At 44.4% G+C, this 19251-nt stretch overlaps 1 protein-coding gene across 2 annotated transcripts; it reads left to right on the forward strand.

The window, feature by feature from the left end:
* The first annotated feature begins 415 nt into the window (after positions 1-415).
* Positions 416-13420, forward strand: LOC311108034 (G patch domain-containing protein 2-like). Of its 2 annotated transcripts, none has more exons than XM_084150674.1 (10): positions 416-602; positions 1363-1597; positions 1781-2313; positions 2588-2652; positions 9734-9910; positions 10180-10294; positions 10430-10469; positions 10598-10662; positions 10807-10895; positions 11367-13420. In XM_084150674.1, exons 1-10 carry the CDS (start codon positions 553-555, stop codon positions 11534-11536), a joined length of 1539 nt encoding a protein of 512 aa, XP_084006800.1. In that variant the 5' UTR covers positions 416-552; the 3' UTR covers positions 11537-13420. The 2 variants fall into 2 exon arrangements, with proteins under 2 accessions (XP_084006800.1, XP_084006799.1); XM_084150673.1 differs by having other exon boundaries at positions 460-602; positions 1781-2316.
* The last annotated feature ends 5831 nt before the right edge of the window (positions 13421-19251 follow it).

A 19251-nucleotide genomic window follows, 5' to 3' on the forward strand; every position in this document is an offset into this window, starting at 1 on the left:
CTACACTTTGGGAAGGAGTGGGGAGTTTGGAACAAAAGAGCAAAGCCTAGGTAACATCTTAGATTGTTATTGTTCTGATGGGAGGAATTGTAATTGAATTGTTCCATCAAACTAAACTATGGCTCCCCATAAAACCATGTCTGCCCTTGGGTCGTAAGCATCACCGTGGCTCACAGATGTTGTAGGCCAGACCCACACCAAATCTCTAAATCTCTGCTATGTGACAATATTTGAAGATTGCTGTCCACCAATGATCCCCAACCAAACAGAGATTTTGCAATTTTGTCAACAACTTCAAGAATGGATAGCCTAATGTTTCCTCAGGTGTACAAAGCATGGACTCCCACAAAGTTGGTGGAGAGACACTTCAGTCCAGTAGGTGGCAGTAATGCACCATTAACGTTGGTAGCCAACCACAACACAACAGAAGAAAAAGTGTCTCGACTGCGTTTTCGCAGATTTGTTAGGCTAGCTTTGTAATAATGGTTACTCCCTTATTTAGACGTGTTCCCGTTATTTTTGGTTAAAAGTAACAGGCTTTGGGGGGCATTAATGTTCGGTGCAGCTAATTTAAAGACCTTCAGTAAAGCGGGAACCAGCTGGTAAGTGATGTCTGAGAAAATTGCTAGCTAGCTAGCTGATTAGCATAGCTAGCTAGCTACCTGGCAGGACAGCTGCTTATATTTTGATGACATTACAACGTTCATCGGCTACCTAGCTATCAGATGTTGACATTTTGACAGCAAAATGGGCCACTAACGATAAGTAACAAATTGCGAGTCTGTGGCTCTAGATTTAGCTAACTAGCTTGCTTTTCTTTTGTGGTTTAGCCAACTATGCTAGCTTTTAAATGTGGGTCAGATCTCCATGGATTGGATTAACACATTGGCTGTTCCTGGGCCGTCTAACCCAAACTCTGCATGCAAGTTCATCCAACATTTGGCTGCCGTTAATACCTAGCTAGCATTAAGATGGTATGTGCACTGGAACACCTTTCATTACAGATAATAATACTAATAGATATATGCCAGGTTATACTCATGCCATGGGACAGTTTTCCACACTGACATGTTAATAATAATAATAATAATAATAATAATATGCCATTTAGCAGACGCTTTTATCCAAAGCGACTTACAGTCATGCGTGCATACATTTTTGTGTATGGGTGGTCCCGGGGATCGAACCCACTATCTTGGCGTTACAAGCGCCGTGCTCTACCAGCTGAGCTACAGAGGACCACCAGGATAGTAGTGTACACACACACACACGATTTGGGCTATACACACACAAATATATATATTCTTCACCGTTTGTACCACACGCTAACACCTCCTTTCTCTCCTTCCCGGGACACTTTAGCCGGACGATGGACGAGCTGGTCCATGACCTGGTGTCGGCGCTGGAGGAGAGCTCGGAGCAGGCGGCGCGGGGGGGCTTCGGGGATGGGGGGGACCACGCGCTGGCCGTGGGCTGCCTGCTGAAGAGACAGGCCCGGAAACGCCGAGGGAGGAAGAGACGCTCTGACAATCCCCACCCGCCCTGGGAGACTGGCCACCTCAGTGAGGGCTCCGAGTCCAGCCTGGACGAACACAAGGTTTGGAGGGGGTCTCGGGCGGTCCAGGTCCTCAATAAACCTCACTTATCTTATTGTAATTGTAAAGGAACAGTACCTTGGTAACTGTACAGTAAGCATATTCCTTATGAAAACAGATACTGTCTAACTGGCATGTGTCTTTCCTCTTTCTATACTTCTCTTCCCTCGCTCACTTCCTGTCAGGACTACCGCGCCACCACAGGCAGCGTTGCCAGCAGTAACAGCCATGCCCGTGACAACAGCGACTCTGACGAGCAGCTGGGGCCCAAGCGCCGTACCCCCCTGAACCCTGACACAGGACGTGGCAAGCGCCCCCTCTGGCAGGATGACCTAGGAGGAGTGGGGAGCACAGAGGGGTCCCGCAGTTTGAGACGACGGCGCAAGGTCAAACGCATGGCCGTCGATCCCCCTCTGGAGCCAGTGACTTCCAATAGCACCACCACCATGCTAGGTCCCCCGCCTGTCCCCAAGCCCCACGCAGGGTGCAGGATCCCTGGGGTGAGCGCGGCTGAGGGCAGGGCAGGGATGGAGCTCACTGGTGGTGGAGTTGGAGGAGGGAAGAGCAGGGTGAAGAAGAGGAAACTGGCAGCCCACAGGCTCGGGCTGGAGGTGACTGATGTGGTGGAAAGTGGGGATGCCATTATGCGGCAGGCGGGGCCCAAGGACAAGATGGAGTTTGAGGAGCAGAAGGGCTCAGATGAGGACATGAGTGACAGGTGGTTAGTGTTTCTCTTGTCTGTTTTGTTTCCCTGCTCCTTTGTGTAGGCCTATACGTTCACAGGTACACTCACCTGGTTGAAAAGCAGTGTTTGGGAGGCTTGTTTAAGGTTATTCTCCCCACAGCAAGTCTCCTTCTACCTCAGAGGTTTCGCTGTATGATGGACAATGAAAATTGACTTCAGACTTTTCTTGTTTACCCATCATCTCTCCTTCTCACACTCCCATCTTTTCTCCTTCATCTCTCTCTTTCTCTGTCTCTCTCTTTGTTAGTGAGACCAGCAGTGTGAGCAACAGTAGTGATGGTGGACTGTACACCAATGACGAGGGGAGGCAAGGTAATCAATCTATTTTACTGGCCACCAAATCTTGCCATTTACAGGGATGGCGGAAGAAGGGGTGCGGCAGCACCCCCTGGTCTACCGCACCTTTGAACTTGAGATTCATCAGTAACTGAAATCTGGACACTGACTGTAGGCCTATAACCTCTCACATGTAGCCTAAAATAAAATTAACTTGTGCAGAATTAAGTATTTATTGCAGTGCAGTGACACACCTAATGTTAATTTTGTCTCTGGAACAGAAATGTAGAAATATGTCTTTCAGCATCTCTTGAGCGATTGCAAGTGGGCAGATACGAATAGGGGCCGTGTGTAAATGTGCAATATTATGCAATTGACACTTTCATAAAAGCAGACTGTATTAAAATCACAAGACTCCAAAAGACAAGATGGCGTATTGAATACACAGCGGTGCGAATCACCTCAAGATAAAAACATAATATTCAATATCAGTAAGTTAGACTATATACAGTGAGGGGGAAAAAGTATTTTGATCCCCTGCTGATTTTGTACGTTTGCCCACTGACAAAGACATGATCAGTCTATAATTTTAATGGTAGGTTTATTTGAACAGTGAGAGACAGAATAACGCATTTGTCAAAATTTTTATTAATTTATTTGCATTTTAATGAGGGAAATAAGTATTTGACCCCTCTGCAAAACATGACTTAGTACTTGGTGGCAAAACCCTTGTTGGCAATCACAGAGGTCAGCCGTTTCTTGTAGTTGGCCACCAGGTTTGCACACATCTCAGGAGGGATTTTGTTCCACTCCTCTTTGCAGATCTTCTCCAAGTCATTAAGGTTTCGAGGCTGACGTTTGGCAACTCGACCCTTCTGCTCCCTCCACAGATTTTCTATGGGATTAAGGTCTGGAGACTGGCTAGGCCACTCCAGGACCTTAATGTGCTTCTTCTTCAGCCACTCCTTTGTTGCCTTGGTCGTATGTTTTGGGTCATTGTCATGCTGGAATACCCATCCACGACCCATTTTCAATGCCCTGGCAGAGGGAAGGAGGTTCTTACCCAAGATGTGACGGTACATGGCCCTGTCTATCGTCCCTTTGATGCGGTGAAGTTGTCCTGTCCCCTTAGCAGAAAAACACCCCCAAAGCATAATGTTTCCACCTCCCATGTTTGACGGTGGGGATGGAGTTCTTGGGGTCATAGGCAGCATACCTCCTCCTCCAAACACGACGAGTTGAGTTGATGCCAAAGAGCTCGATTTTGGTCTCATCTGACCACAACACTTTCACCCAGTTCTCCTCTGAATCATTCAGATGTTCATTGGCAAACTTCAGACGGGCCTGTATATGTGCTTTCTTGAGCAGGGGGACCTTGCGGGCGCTACAGGATTTCAGTCCTTCACGGCGTAGTGTGTTACCAATTGTTTTCTTGGTGACTATGGTCCCAGCTGCCTTGAGATCATTGACAAGATCCTCCCGTGTAGTTCTGGGCTGATTCCTCACCGTTCTCATGATCATTGCAACTCCACAAGGTGAGATCTTGCATGGAGCCCTAGGCCGAGGGAGATTGACAGTTATTTTGTGTTTCTTCCATTTGTGAATAATCGCACCAACTGTTGTCACCTTCTCACCAAGCTGCTTGGCGATGGTCTTGTAGCCCATTCCAGCCTTGTGTAGGTCTACAATCTTATCCCTGACATCCTTGGAGAGCTCTTTGGTATTGGCCATGGTGAAGAGTTTGGAATCTGATTGATTGATTGCTTCTGTGGACAGGTGTCTTTTATACAGGTAACAAGATGAGATTAGGAGCACTCCCTTTAAGAGTGTGCTCCTAATCTCAGCTTGTTACCTGTATAAGACACATGGGAGCCAGAAATCTTTCTGATTGAGAGGGGTTCAAATACTTATTTCCCTCATTAAAATGCAAATCAATTTAGAACATTTTTGGCATGCGTTTTTCTGGATTTTTTTGTTATTCTGTCTCTCACTGTTCAAATAAACCTACCATTAAAATGAAAGACTGATCATTTCTTTGTCAGTGGGCAAACGTACAAAATCAGCAGGGGATCAAATACTTTTTTCCCTCACTGTAGATGAATCAAATCTCACATTGTTGTCAATTTTTGCTAAATCTTGCATGCTTTTTTTATACAGCTGTAACTGTATATGCATTCGTAAATCAGGTCCTTTCTTGAGTTGGGCTCTGGGATGTAAGAACCGTTGAGCATCTGATCTTATGGTTGAGTGTGTTAGAGTGTGTGTGTGTGTGTGTTTATCCCACGTCTGTTGCAAGGGGGTAAGGATGTTAGGGAGAATATAGGATGAAGCACAATAATTGTTTGCTAAAATGTAATGGAATACAATGGCAATCCAGGTTATAGGTAACAATCCTACGCATGAACTACCAACATTATTACGAATATTAATTGATAATGATGGAAATTAAGATATGCAAGATATTTGAATAGATATATATTTTTAAATAGCTATATATATATATATATATATATATATATATATATATATATATATATATATATATATATATATATATATATATATATATATATATATATATATATATATATATATATATATATATTGAGGTGAGAGTGTTGGAAATGCTTTTGGCGGTTGACCTGCTTCTGTTTTGTGGGTGGCTCTGTGTGCTGTTTTCGATGGATGGTTCCTGTCCTCTCGGGGGCCTAGGGATCCGGGGGGACGGGGGTGGTATGCCGATCACTGGGATGACGGCCCAACTTTGGATGGGGAGGGGCTTTAGCGGGGGGAATAGTGGAGAACAATTGGAGGGTTACTTAGTAGCAATGCAAATATCATGGTACAGCTACAGTGGGGGAAAAAAGTATTTAGTCAGCCACCAATTGTGCAAGTTCTCCCACTTAAAAAGATGAGCGAGGCCTGTAATTTTCATCATAGGTACACGTCAACTATGACAGACAAAATGAGGGGAAAAAATCCAGAAAATCACATTGTAGGATTTTTAATGAATTTATTTGCGAATTATGGTGGAAAATAAGTATTTGGTCAATAACAGAAATTTCTCAATACTTTGTTATATACCCTTTGTTGGCAAGGACACAGGTCAAACGTTTTCTGTAAGTCTTCACAAGGTTTTCACACACTGTTGCTGGTATTTTGGCCCATTCCTCCATGCAGATCTCCTCTAGAGCAGTGATGTTTTGGGGCTGTCGCTGGGCAAAACAGACTTTCAACTACCTCCAAAGGTTTTCTATGGGGTTGAGATCTGGAGACTGGCTAGGCCACTCCAGGACCTTGAAATGCTTCTTACGAAGCCACTCCTTCGTTGCCCGGGCGGAGTGTTTGGGATCATTGTCATGCTGAAAGACCCAGCCACGTTTAATCTTCAATGCCCTTGCTGATGGAAGGAGGTTTTCACTCAAAATCTCACGATACATGGCCCCATTCATTCTTTCCTTTACACGGATCAGTCGTCCTGGTCCCTTTGCAGAAAAACAGCCCCAAAGCATGATGTTTCCACCCCCATGCTTCACAGTAGGTATGGTGTTCTTTGGATGCAACTCAGCATTCTTTGTCCTCCAAACACGACGAGTTGAGTTTTTACCAAAAAGTTCTATTTTGGTTTCATCTGACCATATGACATTCTCCCAATCCTCTTCTGGATCATCCAAATGCACTCTAGCAAACTTCAGACGGGCCTGGACATGTACTGGCTTAAGCAGGGGGACACGTCTGCACTGCAGGATTTGAGTCCCTGGCGGCGTAGTGTGTTACTGATGGTAGGCTTTGTTACTTTGGTCCCAGTTCTCTGCAGGTCATTCACTAGGTCACCCCTTGTGGTTCTGGGATTTTTGCTCACCGTTCTTGTGATCATTGTGACCCCACGGGGTGAGATCTTGCGTGGAGCCCCAGATCGAGGGAGATTATCAGTGGTCTTGTATGTCTTCCATTTCCTAATAATTGCTCCCACAGTTGATTTCTTCAAACCAAGCTGCTTACCTATTGCAGATTCAGTCTTCCCAGCCTGGTGCAGGTCTACAATTTTGTTTCTGGTGTCCTTTGACAGCTCTTTGGTCTTGGCCATAGTGGAGTTTGGAGTGTGACTGTTTGAGGTTGTGGACAGGTATCTTTTATACTGATAACAAGTTCAAACAGGTGCCATTAATACAGGTAACGAGTGGAGGACAGAGGAGCCTCTTAAAGAAGAAGTTACAGGTCTGTGAGAGCCAGAAATCTTGCTTGTTTGTATGTGACCAAATACTTATTTTCCACCATAATTTGCAAATAAATTCATTAAAAATCCTACAATGTGATTTTCTGGATTTTTTCTTTTCTCAATTTGTCTGTCATAGTTGACGTGTACCTATGATGAAAATTACAGGCCTCTCTCATCTTTTTAAGTGGGAGAACTTGCACAATTGGTGGCTGACTAAATACTTTTTTCCCCCACTGTATATAGGTTGAGAGCTTTTGTGAAAGTGCACAGTTAGAAAGATATGACCCCCCCCCCCAAAAAAAATTTAAATAAATAAATACATATTGTAAAGTGGTTATCCCACTGGCTATAAGGTGAATGCACCAATTTGTAAGTCGCTCTGGATAAGAGTGTCTGCTAAATGACGTAAATGTAAATATAGAAGCAAACCGGATGGACATCAAGAAAATGATCGTAGAGGTTGAGGGTAGAGGAAGTTCAGGAGTAAAAACAAACTAAATATAATTATTGTAAAATTGACTGTGTCCATAAAATGTATATAGTATGTATAAGCTGGAAGTAGAGGCCTAAGCATTGTTGTTCACTAGTTTACTCCAATTAGGGAAGGGGTGGTGGGGTTGGAAAGTAATAAAGGGAAATAGATTTTAAAAAAGGATATGTATATGTGTGTGTATACAGTGGGGGAAAAAAGTATTTAGTCAGCCACCAATTGTGCAAGTTGTCCCACTTAAAAAGATGAGAGGTCTGTAATTTTCATCATTTTTAATGAATTTATTTGCAAATTATGGTGGAAAATAAGTATTTGGTCACCTACAAACAAGCAAGATTTCTGGCTCTCACAGACCTGTAACTTCTTCTTTAAGAGGCTCCTCTGTCCTCCACTCGTTACCTGTATTAATGGCACCTGTTTGAACTTGTTATCAGTATAAAAGACACCTGTCCACAACCTCAAACAGTCACACTCCAAACTCCACTATGGCCAAGACCAAAAAGCTGTCAAAGGACACCAGAAACAAAATTGTAGACCTGCACCAGGCTGGGAAGACTGAATCTGCAATAGGTAAGCAGCTTGGTTTGAAGAAATCAACTGTGGGAGCAATTATTAGGAAATGGAAGACATACAAGACCACTGATAATCTCCCTCGATCTGGGCTCCATGCAAGATCTCACTCCGTTGGGTCAAAATGATCACAAGAACGGTGAGCAAAAATCCCAGAACCACAAGGGGTGACCTAGTGAATGACCTGCAGAGAGCTGGGACCAAAGTAACAAAGCCTACCATCAGTAACACACTACGCCACCAGGGACTCAAATCCTGCAGTGCCAGACGTGTCCCCCTGCTTAAGCCAGTACATGTCCAGGCCCGTCTGAAGTTTGCTAGAGTTCATTTGGATGATCCAGAAGAGAATTGGGAGAATGTCATATGGTCAGATGAAACCAAAATATAACTTTTTGGTAAAAACTCAACTCGTCGTGTTTGGAGGACAAAGAATGCTGAGTTGCATCCAAAGAACACCATACCTACTGTGAAGCATGGGGGTGGAAACATCATGCTTTGGGGCTGTTTTTCTGCAAAGGAACCAGGACGACTGATCCGTGTAAAGGAAAGAATGAATGGGGCCATGTATCATGAGATTTTGAGTGAAAACCTCCTTCCATCAGCAAGGGCATTGAAGATGAAACGTGGCTGGGTCTTTCAGCATGACAATGAACCCAAACACACCGCCCGGGCAACGAAGGAGTGGCTTCGTAAGAAGCAATTCAAGGTCCTGGAGTGGCCTAGCCAGTCTCCAGATCTCAACCCCATAGAAAATCTTTGGAGGGAGTTGAAAGTCTGTGTTGCCCAGCGACAGCCCCAAAACATCACTGCTCTAGAGGAGATGTGCATGGAGGAATGGGCCAAAATACCAGCAACAGTGTGTGAAAACCTTGTGAAGACTTACAGAAAACGTTTGACCTGTGTCATTGCCAACAAAGGGTATATAACAAAGTATTGAGAAACTTTTGTTATTGACCAAATACTTATTTTCCACCATAATTTGCAAATAAATTCATTAAAAATCCTACAATGTGATTTTCTGGATTTTTCTTCTCATTTTGTCTGTCATAGTTGACGTGTACCTATGATGAAAATTACAGGCCTCTCTCATCTTTTTAAGTGGGAGAACTTGCACAATTGGTGACTGACTAAATACTTTTTTTCCCCACTGTATATATGTATGTATGTATGTATGTATGTATGTATGTATATATGTGTGGGGGGGAAAAACATGGGGGATTGGAAGTGATGCAGACAATTACATTGATGGAAGTTACAATCTGTCTGCAATATTAAAGCAGATTTTTTTTATTCACATAACATTATGCATCCAAGACGAGCTGAAATCTAATTTGAAACTTGTTGTATCGTTGTACAGCCTTTATTTCAACATGTCCTTTGAAAATCTTGCAAGAGAAGAATCATTACCTTGTGTTAGAGCTTTTCTCCCAGAACCCTAGATGTCTCATGCTGTGAGAGAAGCAGTAATGGATGAGACAACTTTACAGACGTCAACTATATTATTGATGCATTCATTCAATCAATCAATTTATAACATTTTCATTTGTTGTCAGTACTGATTTATAGGTCAGCAAGTTATGACCGAAGACAAGCTGCATGTATCTAATTATAAACAAATAGCCTTCCAAATATCTGAAATTATAGGCAGAAACATATTTAAATGAGGATTATTTAAAAACATTTTCTACACCCACTGCGTATGTCATTTATACAGTGTTATCAACAAGAATAAAACATGTCTTAAAAAAGTTGGTCCAAAATCTAAATAAGTAAATGTTTTCTATGGAACCTATTTTCTCAGCCCTAACCTTTAACCTTTGCCTCCTCCCGTCTCCCAGGTGACGATGAGCAGAGTGACTGGTTCTATGAGGGGGAGCCGGGGGGAGCATGTGGGGTGGCGGGGGTGATTCCCTGGTGGGAGAGAGAGGCAGGGGAGGAACTGGACCTGGCTGACCCTGTCTTCAACAGCATCCTCACCGGATCCTTTCCCATAATGAGCCCCGGGGCACAGAGAGGTAGCTGGACCCAGACCTGTCTTTTTATATGTCTGCCTGTTTGTTTGTATCTCTGGGCCCAGTACCATTTTGATTACTAGTCCCGCTTGTCACTCTTTTTCTTTGCATGATGGTAGAATGAATTTTATACAAAGAAGAGTTGTGATCTGTCATATGGCCAGTAGGGGGCATTTACTGCACAGGGTTTATCATGTAGCCTCTACAGCTGCCGTAGCGTTTCCCCTATTCCAGTCTATGATGTGTGCACTCTGCTGCCTCTCCTGTGGCAGGGTTCCAGGCCAGGCTGAGCCGGCTTCATGGTGGGCCCCAGGGCCAGGCTTCTCAGCGCAGCTCAGGACAAGCCTTCAACGAGCGGCTGGGACGACACCACCAGGACTCGCATGAGTCAGTCTACTTTACCTCCCTCGCAGTCACCTGACTTGTAGAATATCTGTCTACACATTATTTATTTTCTGTATTTTTCTCTATTTGACATGACTGTGTGCAAATAAACTAAACGAACCTATGTGTCCTCCACAGCCCATGGTTTAGTCCAGGGTCTAGAAGAGAACATGGACAGGTAAGACATGTTTATCACTTAGCTGCACCTTCAGAACAGTACCGGCTGTTATACATTTATGGCTGATAATGCCCAGATAGACGTATTTTACATTTGCTATTGGCTTTTCATTTCTTCTCTCTCTCTAGATGCACTGGGACTCATGGTCAGACAGAGGCCATCGGAGGAGCTGCTCAGTAAAGACGGCCAGCAGGTACAGGAGGAATGATCCAATCAGCGAAGGATCTAACAGACAAATGATACAGCTGTTCCATCCACAACAGCACATTGTTTCTAGGATGTTGCCAACAGATGGATGCTAATGAATGAGGCTTATTTCCTGGTTGTGGTTCTGCAGGCAGACGAGTGGTCACCTGGGGTCTCTGTGTACGGGGGACGTCAAGAGGAGACGCAAAGCAGCACCCCTTGGCTTACCTCCACCCACAGGTAAACTCTTTGACACACACCACTGCACTCACTGACACACTCCCAATCCCCCCCCCACCTCACCATCCCCTGTTAAATCCAGTTTTAGCTCTCAACCCTCCTCCCTAACCTGGATTGGACAGTAGTCAGTTGGCAGGCTCTGCAGTCACAGAGAGATACCAGATTAACCCTAAGCCAATCACGGCTGTGTATCCCAAACCCTCTCCTGCTCCCTTCCCAACCTTCACCTCTACCTCTGTTAGTAGTGTGTTTTAGGTGAGTGGAAAATGTTAATACCAGGAGGGGGAATGAAATTGCTTAATCAATAAGCCTTAAGCCTTCATCAAGATAATTTGCTCTGCTCGTATCTCTTTCAGTCTCTCCTTCCTTCTCTTATGTCTCACTCTCCCCCTCTAACATACTCTCCTCTTATTTCCATCTCTTCTTATGTTGTAACTCTGTGTTCCTGTTCTTTTATCTCTCCTTCTCTAGGGGTGGTAGGTGAGAGTGCGGTGCCCATCCCAGAGACCAACATGGGCAACCGGATGCTGCAGAGTATGGGCTGGAGCCCCGGCATGGGCCTGGGTCCGGAGGGCAGGGGCATCACCGAGCCCGTTCGGGCCACACAGAGACCCAAGGGAGCGGGTCTGGGTTTTAACTGAGCCTCAGGCTTTAGGCCCCAACTGAACAGGCCAGGCCAGTAGGCCTCGATGGACATGGACCCTACTGAGAGCAGGGAGGACTGTGGTCAACACGCTCTGGGAAGGATACTCTGATAGAGCAGCAGAGCTGGAAGGATGCAAGTCAGCAAGAACAGTTTTAGCTAATAGGAAGACAGAAAGGAAAATCTGAGGTGGGAAACCCAACGCTCCATGCACTTCCACTCTAACCAGGGCCGAAACTCCGAGGGAAAGTTTTGGCCCTGGTTAGACTGAAAGTGCATGGAGCGTTGGGTTTCCCACCTCAGATTTGTACTCGGGATGTCCAACGTTTCTACCAGGGAAAAGAGAAGGAATGAATAGAAGACTACCAGGCATTGTAGTTGAGTTTGATTGTATGCTACTAGCCAGGTTGTTGGACTGTGTGTACTGCACAGCACACTAAAAGGCTCAGTTTCACCAGAAAATCATTTCTCTTCAATCAATGGTTATTGTTCTGATAATGCACAGGATGACAAAAAATATATTTTAGGTGAATATCCTTGTACGCATCAAAATCACTATTGTGTGTGCATGTGGTGGAAGTAATATTTGCTTTTAAATATGTTTTGCAACACTACATTACGTTGGCGTTATTCCAGGGTAACTATAATGGAATAACATATGCAGCTAGTTCTTACTGGGTTAGTACTAAAAGGTGATGGCTGAGTACTGCATTAGGTAAAGGTAATTACAATTATCCTACTTGTAGTTTCTCTGGTATAGCGCTAATGTAATGTACTGGCAAATGTTTATTTTTTATGTCTTTAAACTATCAAATGGTTCCTTTGGGATATTGGTCAGTTATGTTAGATTGTGTAGATGACGATGATTATTTTATTTTTTAAGACTCATTTTCTCCTCTCCTCTGCTCCTGACTGCATGTGCTCCCATAGAAACAGAATGAATCGAACTGGCGTCCCCATTCAAGTCAATGATTGCATAATGGGTGGACTGGCTGCCATTGCGAGTGTGCCCATAGGAGCAAAGCAGGAAGTAAAAGCAGGAAGTGTACCCATCAATATGTGTTGTGATTTTTTGATTCAACTCAACTGATTACAAAAATATATATTCCATTGCATGAGCCACATCAGTTAACATCAATTGAATGAACGTTCTACAAATTATTCAATACAGTACCAGGCAGCCACTGCGAGTGTACAAGTCAAATTGCCAGGAACATTCTATTCATCCTATTTCTATGTGTTGTGCTGCAGGGATGGGGCATTGTAAACTCGGTCCTGGTGCACATTTTGGTTTTTGCCCTAGCATTACACAGCTGATTCAAATAACCAACTCATCTCAACTCAAGCTTTGATTATTGTTTGCTACAACACCTTGCTTGTTGCACCTTGCTTGTTTTTTCATTAATCACTGTTAATACAGTCCCAAAATGTATTGCATGTCAGCAGTCAAGAGGCAGTGTAACTTTCCACATCATTATGATGCATTTTTCCAAAAATTATATTTATTGAAAACTTGCTGACATGCAAAACATGTTGGGACTGTATCAACAGTGGACTAATGAAAGAAAGAAAAATAGATCGTTTTTTAAAGGATTATTCCTTTGAGTCAATGTTAACGCAGAAACGGACTCAACCGCATGAATGCCCGGCTGTCCCATCTTCATTCAGCTGTTATTTTATTTTCATGATGGTCTTCATTCATAACCATCGGTTATATACGGTAATTGTGCCAGCACTATAGATGGTATTCCTGAGGGAAGTGTCATGAATGATTCAGGAAATGAAATCATTGTATGTATGTATGGTGTTGAAGTAGAATGTTCAACCCCGAACACTCCAGAATAGTGTTTATTTTATTAAAGGGGCAGTGGAGTCAACTTGATTTCCTTTGTTGTTGTTTTTTGACATTTCCACACTGAGGTCGAAATAACACTCGGAAATTGAGAGAATTATCATATTGCCCCTTTTGTGTAAGGGCTGTTTGAAAAAAATGCCTGGAATTTCAGCCTGTTCAGGTGGGATGGAGTTTTTGGCCCAGATCATGACATCACAATCTGATCTAATTATTCTGACCAATGACCAGTCATCTTTTATTTGCATATCTATCCTCCTACTTTGAAGGGCTTAGTGGGGTAGGCTATAGTCTAGACCAGGGTTCTTCAATTCCGGTCCTGGAGGGCCGAAACACCTCTGTTTTTCATCCTCTCCTTCGAATCAGGGGCTAATTCAGACCTGGGACACCAGGTGAGTGCAATTAACTACCAGGTAGAAATAAAAAACAGAAGTGTTTCGGCCCTCCAGGACCGGAATTGAAGAACCCTGGTCTAGACGATCCTATCTACCAATCAGGGCTGTATATGTAAATATATTTAAATGTGTATCAACACGTCGCCCACACGATCAGACTGAGCATTTCAATGGCAAGGAGGCTCTGGAAAATAAATTATAAAAAATGTATTTGAAATAAACACAGTGATTTATTAGACATACAGTGATGATTTAAACATGACATAAAACATTCTTCATGGGGGCTTTAAAAAGAAGCCAAACAAAATTCTAACCATGTTTCCCAATCATGCTGTACTTGCTGGGTATGTGTAGCAACCATCACATGGAAATGTCTTTACAATTACAATTCCCAGTGTGTACGGTAGACAGTAACATGTTCTATAAAGTGAAAAAATTATATTGGTTGCACTTTACTTAATAGTCTCATCTATTTACCTGGTAAATAACAACTGAAATATGATTGTAAAATAAAGTGTTACCATTGTCAATGTAATGTTCATTAAACCTGAAGGCCTGAGTGAAACAATCCCCTGGTATTATGAGCAGATGTGGGTTCAGTGTGTCTTACCATGTCTCTCTTTCTCTCTCTCTGTTTCTCTCAAGCAAAAAGCAACAGAAGAAAACCTCACTCAGAAAACATAAAAATGCTATTTTTTCAAAAACATGCTTCATAAATTGTATGAACTCGACTGATATACACTACATGACCAAAAGTATGTGGATACCTGCTTGTCGAACATCTTATTCCAAAGTCATGGGCATTAGTATGGAGTTGGTCCCCCTTTTGCTGCTATAACAGCCTCCACTCTTCTGGGAAGGCTTTCCACTAGATGTTGGAACATTGCTGCGGGGACTTGCTTCTATTCAGCCACAAGAGCATTAGTGAGGTTGGGCACTGATGTTGGATGATTAGGCCTGGCTCGCAGTCGGCGTTCCAATTCATCCCGAAGGTGTTTGATGGGGTCTGTGCAGGCCAGTCAAGTTTTTCCACACCAATCTCGACAAACCATTTCTGTATGGACTTTGCTTTGTGTACAGGGGCAGTTTCATGCTGAAACAGGAAAGGGCCTTCCTCAAACTGTTGCCACAAAGTTGGAAGCACAGAATCGTCTAGAATGTAATTGTATGCTGTAGCGTTAAGATTTCCCTTTACTGGAACTAAGGGGCCTAGCCCGAACCATGAAAAACTGCCTCAGACCATTATTCCTCCTCCACCAAATGTTACAGTTGGCACTATGCATTCGGGCAGGTAGTGTTCTCTTCGCATCCGCCAAACCCAGATTTGTCCGTCGGACTGCCAGATAGTGAAGCGTAATTCATCACTCCAGAGAACACGTTTCCACTGCTCCAGAGTCCAATGGCGGCGAGCTTTACACCACTCCAGCCGACGCTTGGCATTGCACATGGTGATCTTCGGCTTGTGTGCGGCTGCTCGGCCATGGAAACCCATTTCATGAAGCTCCCGACGAACAGTTCTTGTGCTGACATTGCTTCCAGAGGTAGTTTGGAACTCGGTAGTGAGTGTTGCAGCTGAGGACAGATTATCTTTACACGCTAAAGCAATCGGTGGTCCCATTCTGTGAGCTTGTGTGGCCTACTACTTCGAGGCTGAGCCGTTGTTGCTCCTAGACGTTTCCACTTCACAATAACAGCACTTACAGTTGACCGGGGCAGCTCTAGAAAGGCAGAAATTTGAGGAACTGACTTATTGGAAAGGTGGCATCCTATGACGGTGCCACGTTGAAAGTCACTGAGCTGTTCAGTAAGGCCATTCTACTGCCAATGTTTGTCTATGGAGATTGCATGGCTGTGTGCTCGATTTTATACACCTGTCAGCAACTGTGTGGCTGTAATAGCCGAATCCACTGATTTGAAGGGGTGTTCACATACTTTTGTACATGTAGTGTACTTGCATCAAACTCACATGCTGACAGAGAACCTCACTAAAACGTGATGCCATCTCTTTCCCTTCCTCTCCCCCCCTCTGCAAGGCTGCTACAGCGATCCCTGTATCTATGGCAATGCAGAAGAGCTGTGTCCTCTACTTCCTCTCTATCCTCTTCCCCTATCACACACACACTCAGGACTGAGTGGGGTAAGTGAACTCAGCGCTGGTCCAGAGGAGAGGAGAGAAAGGTCTGTGTTGCTGCATCGCTGATCCACAGAGAGGAGAGGAAGGAAGAGAGCTGGGTAGAGCTGAAGGCATTTGTCCTTGAGACTGACTGACTGCAGCTGGCTGCAGGGCTCTGGAGGAAACAGTGAGAGTGAGTACTGAGCCGGACAGGGCAGGGGCTGGATGGGGTGTTAAGAGATGTTGTTGTTGGATATTTAGACTGGGGACATTTAGAGGGTATTTGAAAGTGTGTATCTTGAGTGGGGTATTTTGACCAGGGCAGTTGGCTAGAGGGCATTTGGGCTGGGATAGAAATGTGTGTGTGAGTGTGTGTGTGTTTCCTTTGTCCAGGTGGTAGAGGTCTGTCCTGTACTCAGGTATACCCACCTCACTTAGGTTTCTATCGGCTTTCTGCTCTCCCAAAACAGTGTGTGCCATTACCCACAATTAGTTTTGAGAATAGCTATCTTATTACATTCCTCAATCTTCCGCCTGCATTTTAAGGTCAAGTTGGTCAGTACTGAGTTGTTCTCTGTCATTTTTCCAATACATATTCATCCTTCTTTCCATCTCGCAGCGGTTAAGTAAACATTTATTTACAGAGCTTTACTCTCTCCCTCCCTCAATCCCTCTCTACTGCCTCCCTCTCTCTAGTGTTGACAGATCGATAGTTATACATCTATAATTGGAAGACATCAATTATGGCGGTCCTCCTAGGACCGTCATTATCATGTGTAATCTTGCAGAAAATTACATTTGGAGTGGTGTTCCTGGCGTAGCTGAGACCCACTGGTCTGTGTTAGCCTGGTTAACTGGCTGCTGCTCAACCTATCCACCTTTATAGGAGCGAGAGAGAGGGAGAGGGAGGGGCGGTGGGGAGAGGTAGAGGGCATAGAGAGAGAGGGACAGGTATGTGAGAAGGAGAAGGGGGAGGGACAGGAGAGAGGAGGGGAGAAAAAAGAGACAGATGGAGTGGAATTGGAGAGAGAGAAGGAGAGGCAGAGAGAGGACGGTACAGAGAGAATGAGAATGAGAATGAGGGAGAGAAAATGGAAGAAGGAGAATGGGTATAGGAACTGGAGAGAGTGAGAGAGAGGAAGAACAGAAGAGAGGTGGGAGGAAGTGTGAGGAAATTGGCACCTAAAAACCCTGTGTATTAAGTCAACTGACATCCAGACAGAGTAAGATTATACCACCTGTGGAGAGAGAGGTTAACTGTGTGGTAGGCCAGGTAATCCGATCTTTAGAGTGTGTCTCTGCCTGTTTGTCTGCCTGCGTGCGTGTGTGTGTGAGGTTCCTGCTGTCGTCAGCAGGTGTCTGAGTTTGAGACATCATGCTGAGAGGGTCAGGTGCTGACTAACAGTATTCCACCTGTGCAAGCACCACCCTGGCAGCTTCACACCTGAGATGTGCCCCGTGATAGGCCTGGGAAGCAGGTGTGTGTATGCAGAAAAGGCCAGATATGAGGATGACAAAGAATAAAACAGAGATAAGGTGTGGAGAGCCGTGGTAACCTTGGGCATCTTCTCCCTCCCTCTTTTTGTTTAGTTTTCTCTATATCTCTGTTTAACATTTTTGAGGAGAGAGGCGAGCAGAACAAAAAAGAGAGATACAAAGAAAGAGAGAGAAAGGGAAGAGTTTAAAGAATCAGGAAGGACAGGAGGACAGAGACAGAAAGATATGTAATTTAGAGAGATACACTACATGATCAAAAGTATGTGGACACCTGCTCGTCGAACATCTCATTCGAAATTCATGGGCATTAATATGGAGTTGATCCCCCCTTTGCTGCTATAACAGCCTCCACTCTTCTGGGAAGGCTTTCCACTAGATGTTGGAACATTGCTGCGGGGACTTGCTTCCATTCAAACACAAGAGCATTAGTTCGGTCGGGCACTGATGTTGGGCGATTAGGCCTGGCTCGCTGTCGGCGTTGCAATTCATCCCAAAGGTGTTCGATGGAGTTGAGGTCAGGGCTCTGTGTAGGCAAGTCAAGTTCTTCCACACTGAACTCGACAAACCATTACTGTATGGACCTCGCTTTGTCATGCTGAAACAGGAAAGGGCCTTCCTCAAACTGTTGCCACAAAGTTGGAAGCACAGAATCGTCTAGAATGTAATTGTATGCTGTAACGTTAAGATTTCCCTTCACTGGAACTAAGGGGTCTATCCTGAACCATGAAAAACAACCCTAGACCATTATTCCTCCTCCACCAAAATGTACAGTTGGCGCTATGCATTCGGGCATGTAGCGTTCTCCTGGCATCCGCCAAACACAGATTTGGCTGTCGGACTGCCAGATGGTGAAGCGTAATTCATCACTCCAAAGAACGCGTTTCCACTGCTCCAGAGTGCAATGGCTGCGAGCTTTACACCACTCCAGCCGGCATTGGCATTGCGCATGGTGATCTTCGGCTTGTGTGCGGCTGCTCGGCCATAGAAACCCATTTCATGAAGCTCCCGACGAACAGTTCTTGTGCTGACATTACTTCCAGAGGCAGTTTGGAACACGGTAGTGAGTGTTGCAACTGAGGACAGGCGATTTTTATGTGCTATGCGCTTCAGCACTCGGCGGTCCCGTTCTGTGAGCTTGTGTGGCCTACCACTTCGCGGCTGAGCTGTTGTTGCTCCTAGACGTTTCCACTTCACAATAACAGTACTTACAGTTGACCGGGGCAGCTCTAGCAGGGTAGAAATTTTACAAACTGACTTGTTGGAAAAGTGCCATCCTATGACGATGCCACGTTGAAAGTCACTGAGCTGTTCAGTAAGGCCATTCTACTGTCAATGTTTGTCTATGGAGATTGCATGGCGTTGTGCTCGATTTTATACACCTGTCAGCAACGGTGTGGCTGAAATAGCTGAATCCACTAATTTGAAGGGGTGTCCACATACTTTTGTATATATAGTGTATCTGTGTATAGGGAGATAGAGAAAGAGAAGTGAATTTGTTAATCCTGTGCTCCTTGCTGAGAGGACATCCTCTGTAATCATCCAGTGGTTAATAAAGGTCTGCTTACATAAAAACCTGAAAATACAGGTTGGTGGGTGACCTGCTAAACACAATGACAGAGGGGAAGAGAGAGAAAGAAGGGGAATTGGGGAGATAGAAGGAGAGCGAGGGAGAGAGAGAGAGGTTAAACCTATCATAGGTGAAAGCAAGTGTTCCACGTTATAGTTTCAGATCAGTGATTACTCCAATGAAGGGAGGAAGAAAGTATGTTGGCTTTTTAGGACTCCACTAGGGGGCAATCCATACAAAAATATTTAGGGACAGCTGCAATAGGGTGGTTATGGTCCGGCAGTGACCC

The sequence above is a fragment of the Coregonus lavaretus genome, assembly GCF_964263955.1.
Source record: "Coregonus lavaretus genome assembly, chromosome: 33".
Classification (NCBI taxonomy): domain Eukaryota; kingdom Metazoa; phylum Chordata; class Actinopteri; order Salmoniformes; family Salmonidae; genus Coregonus; species Coregonus lavaretus.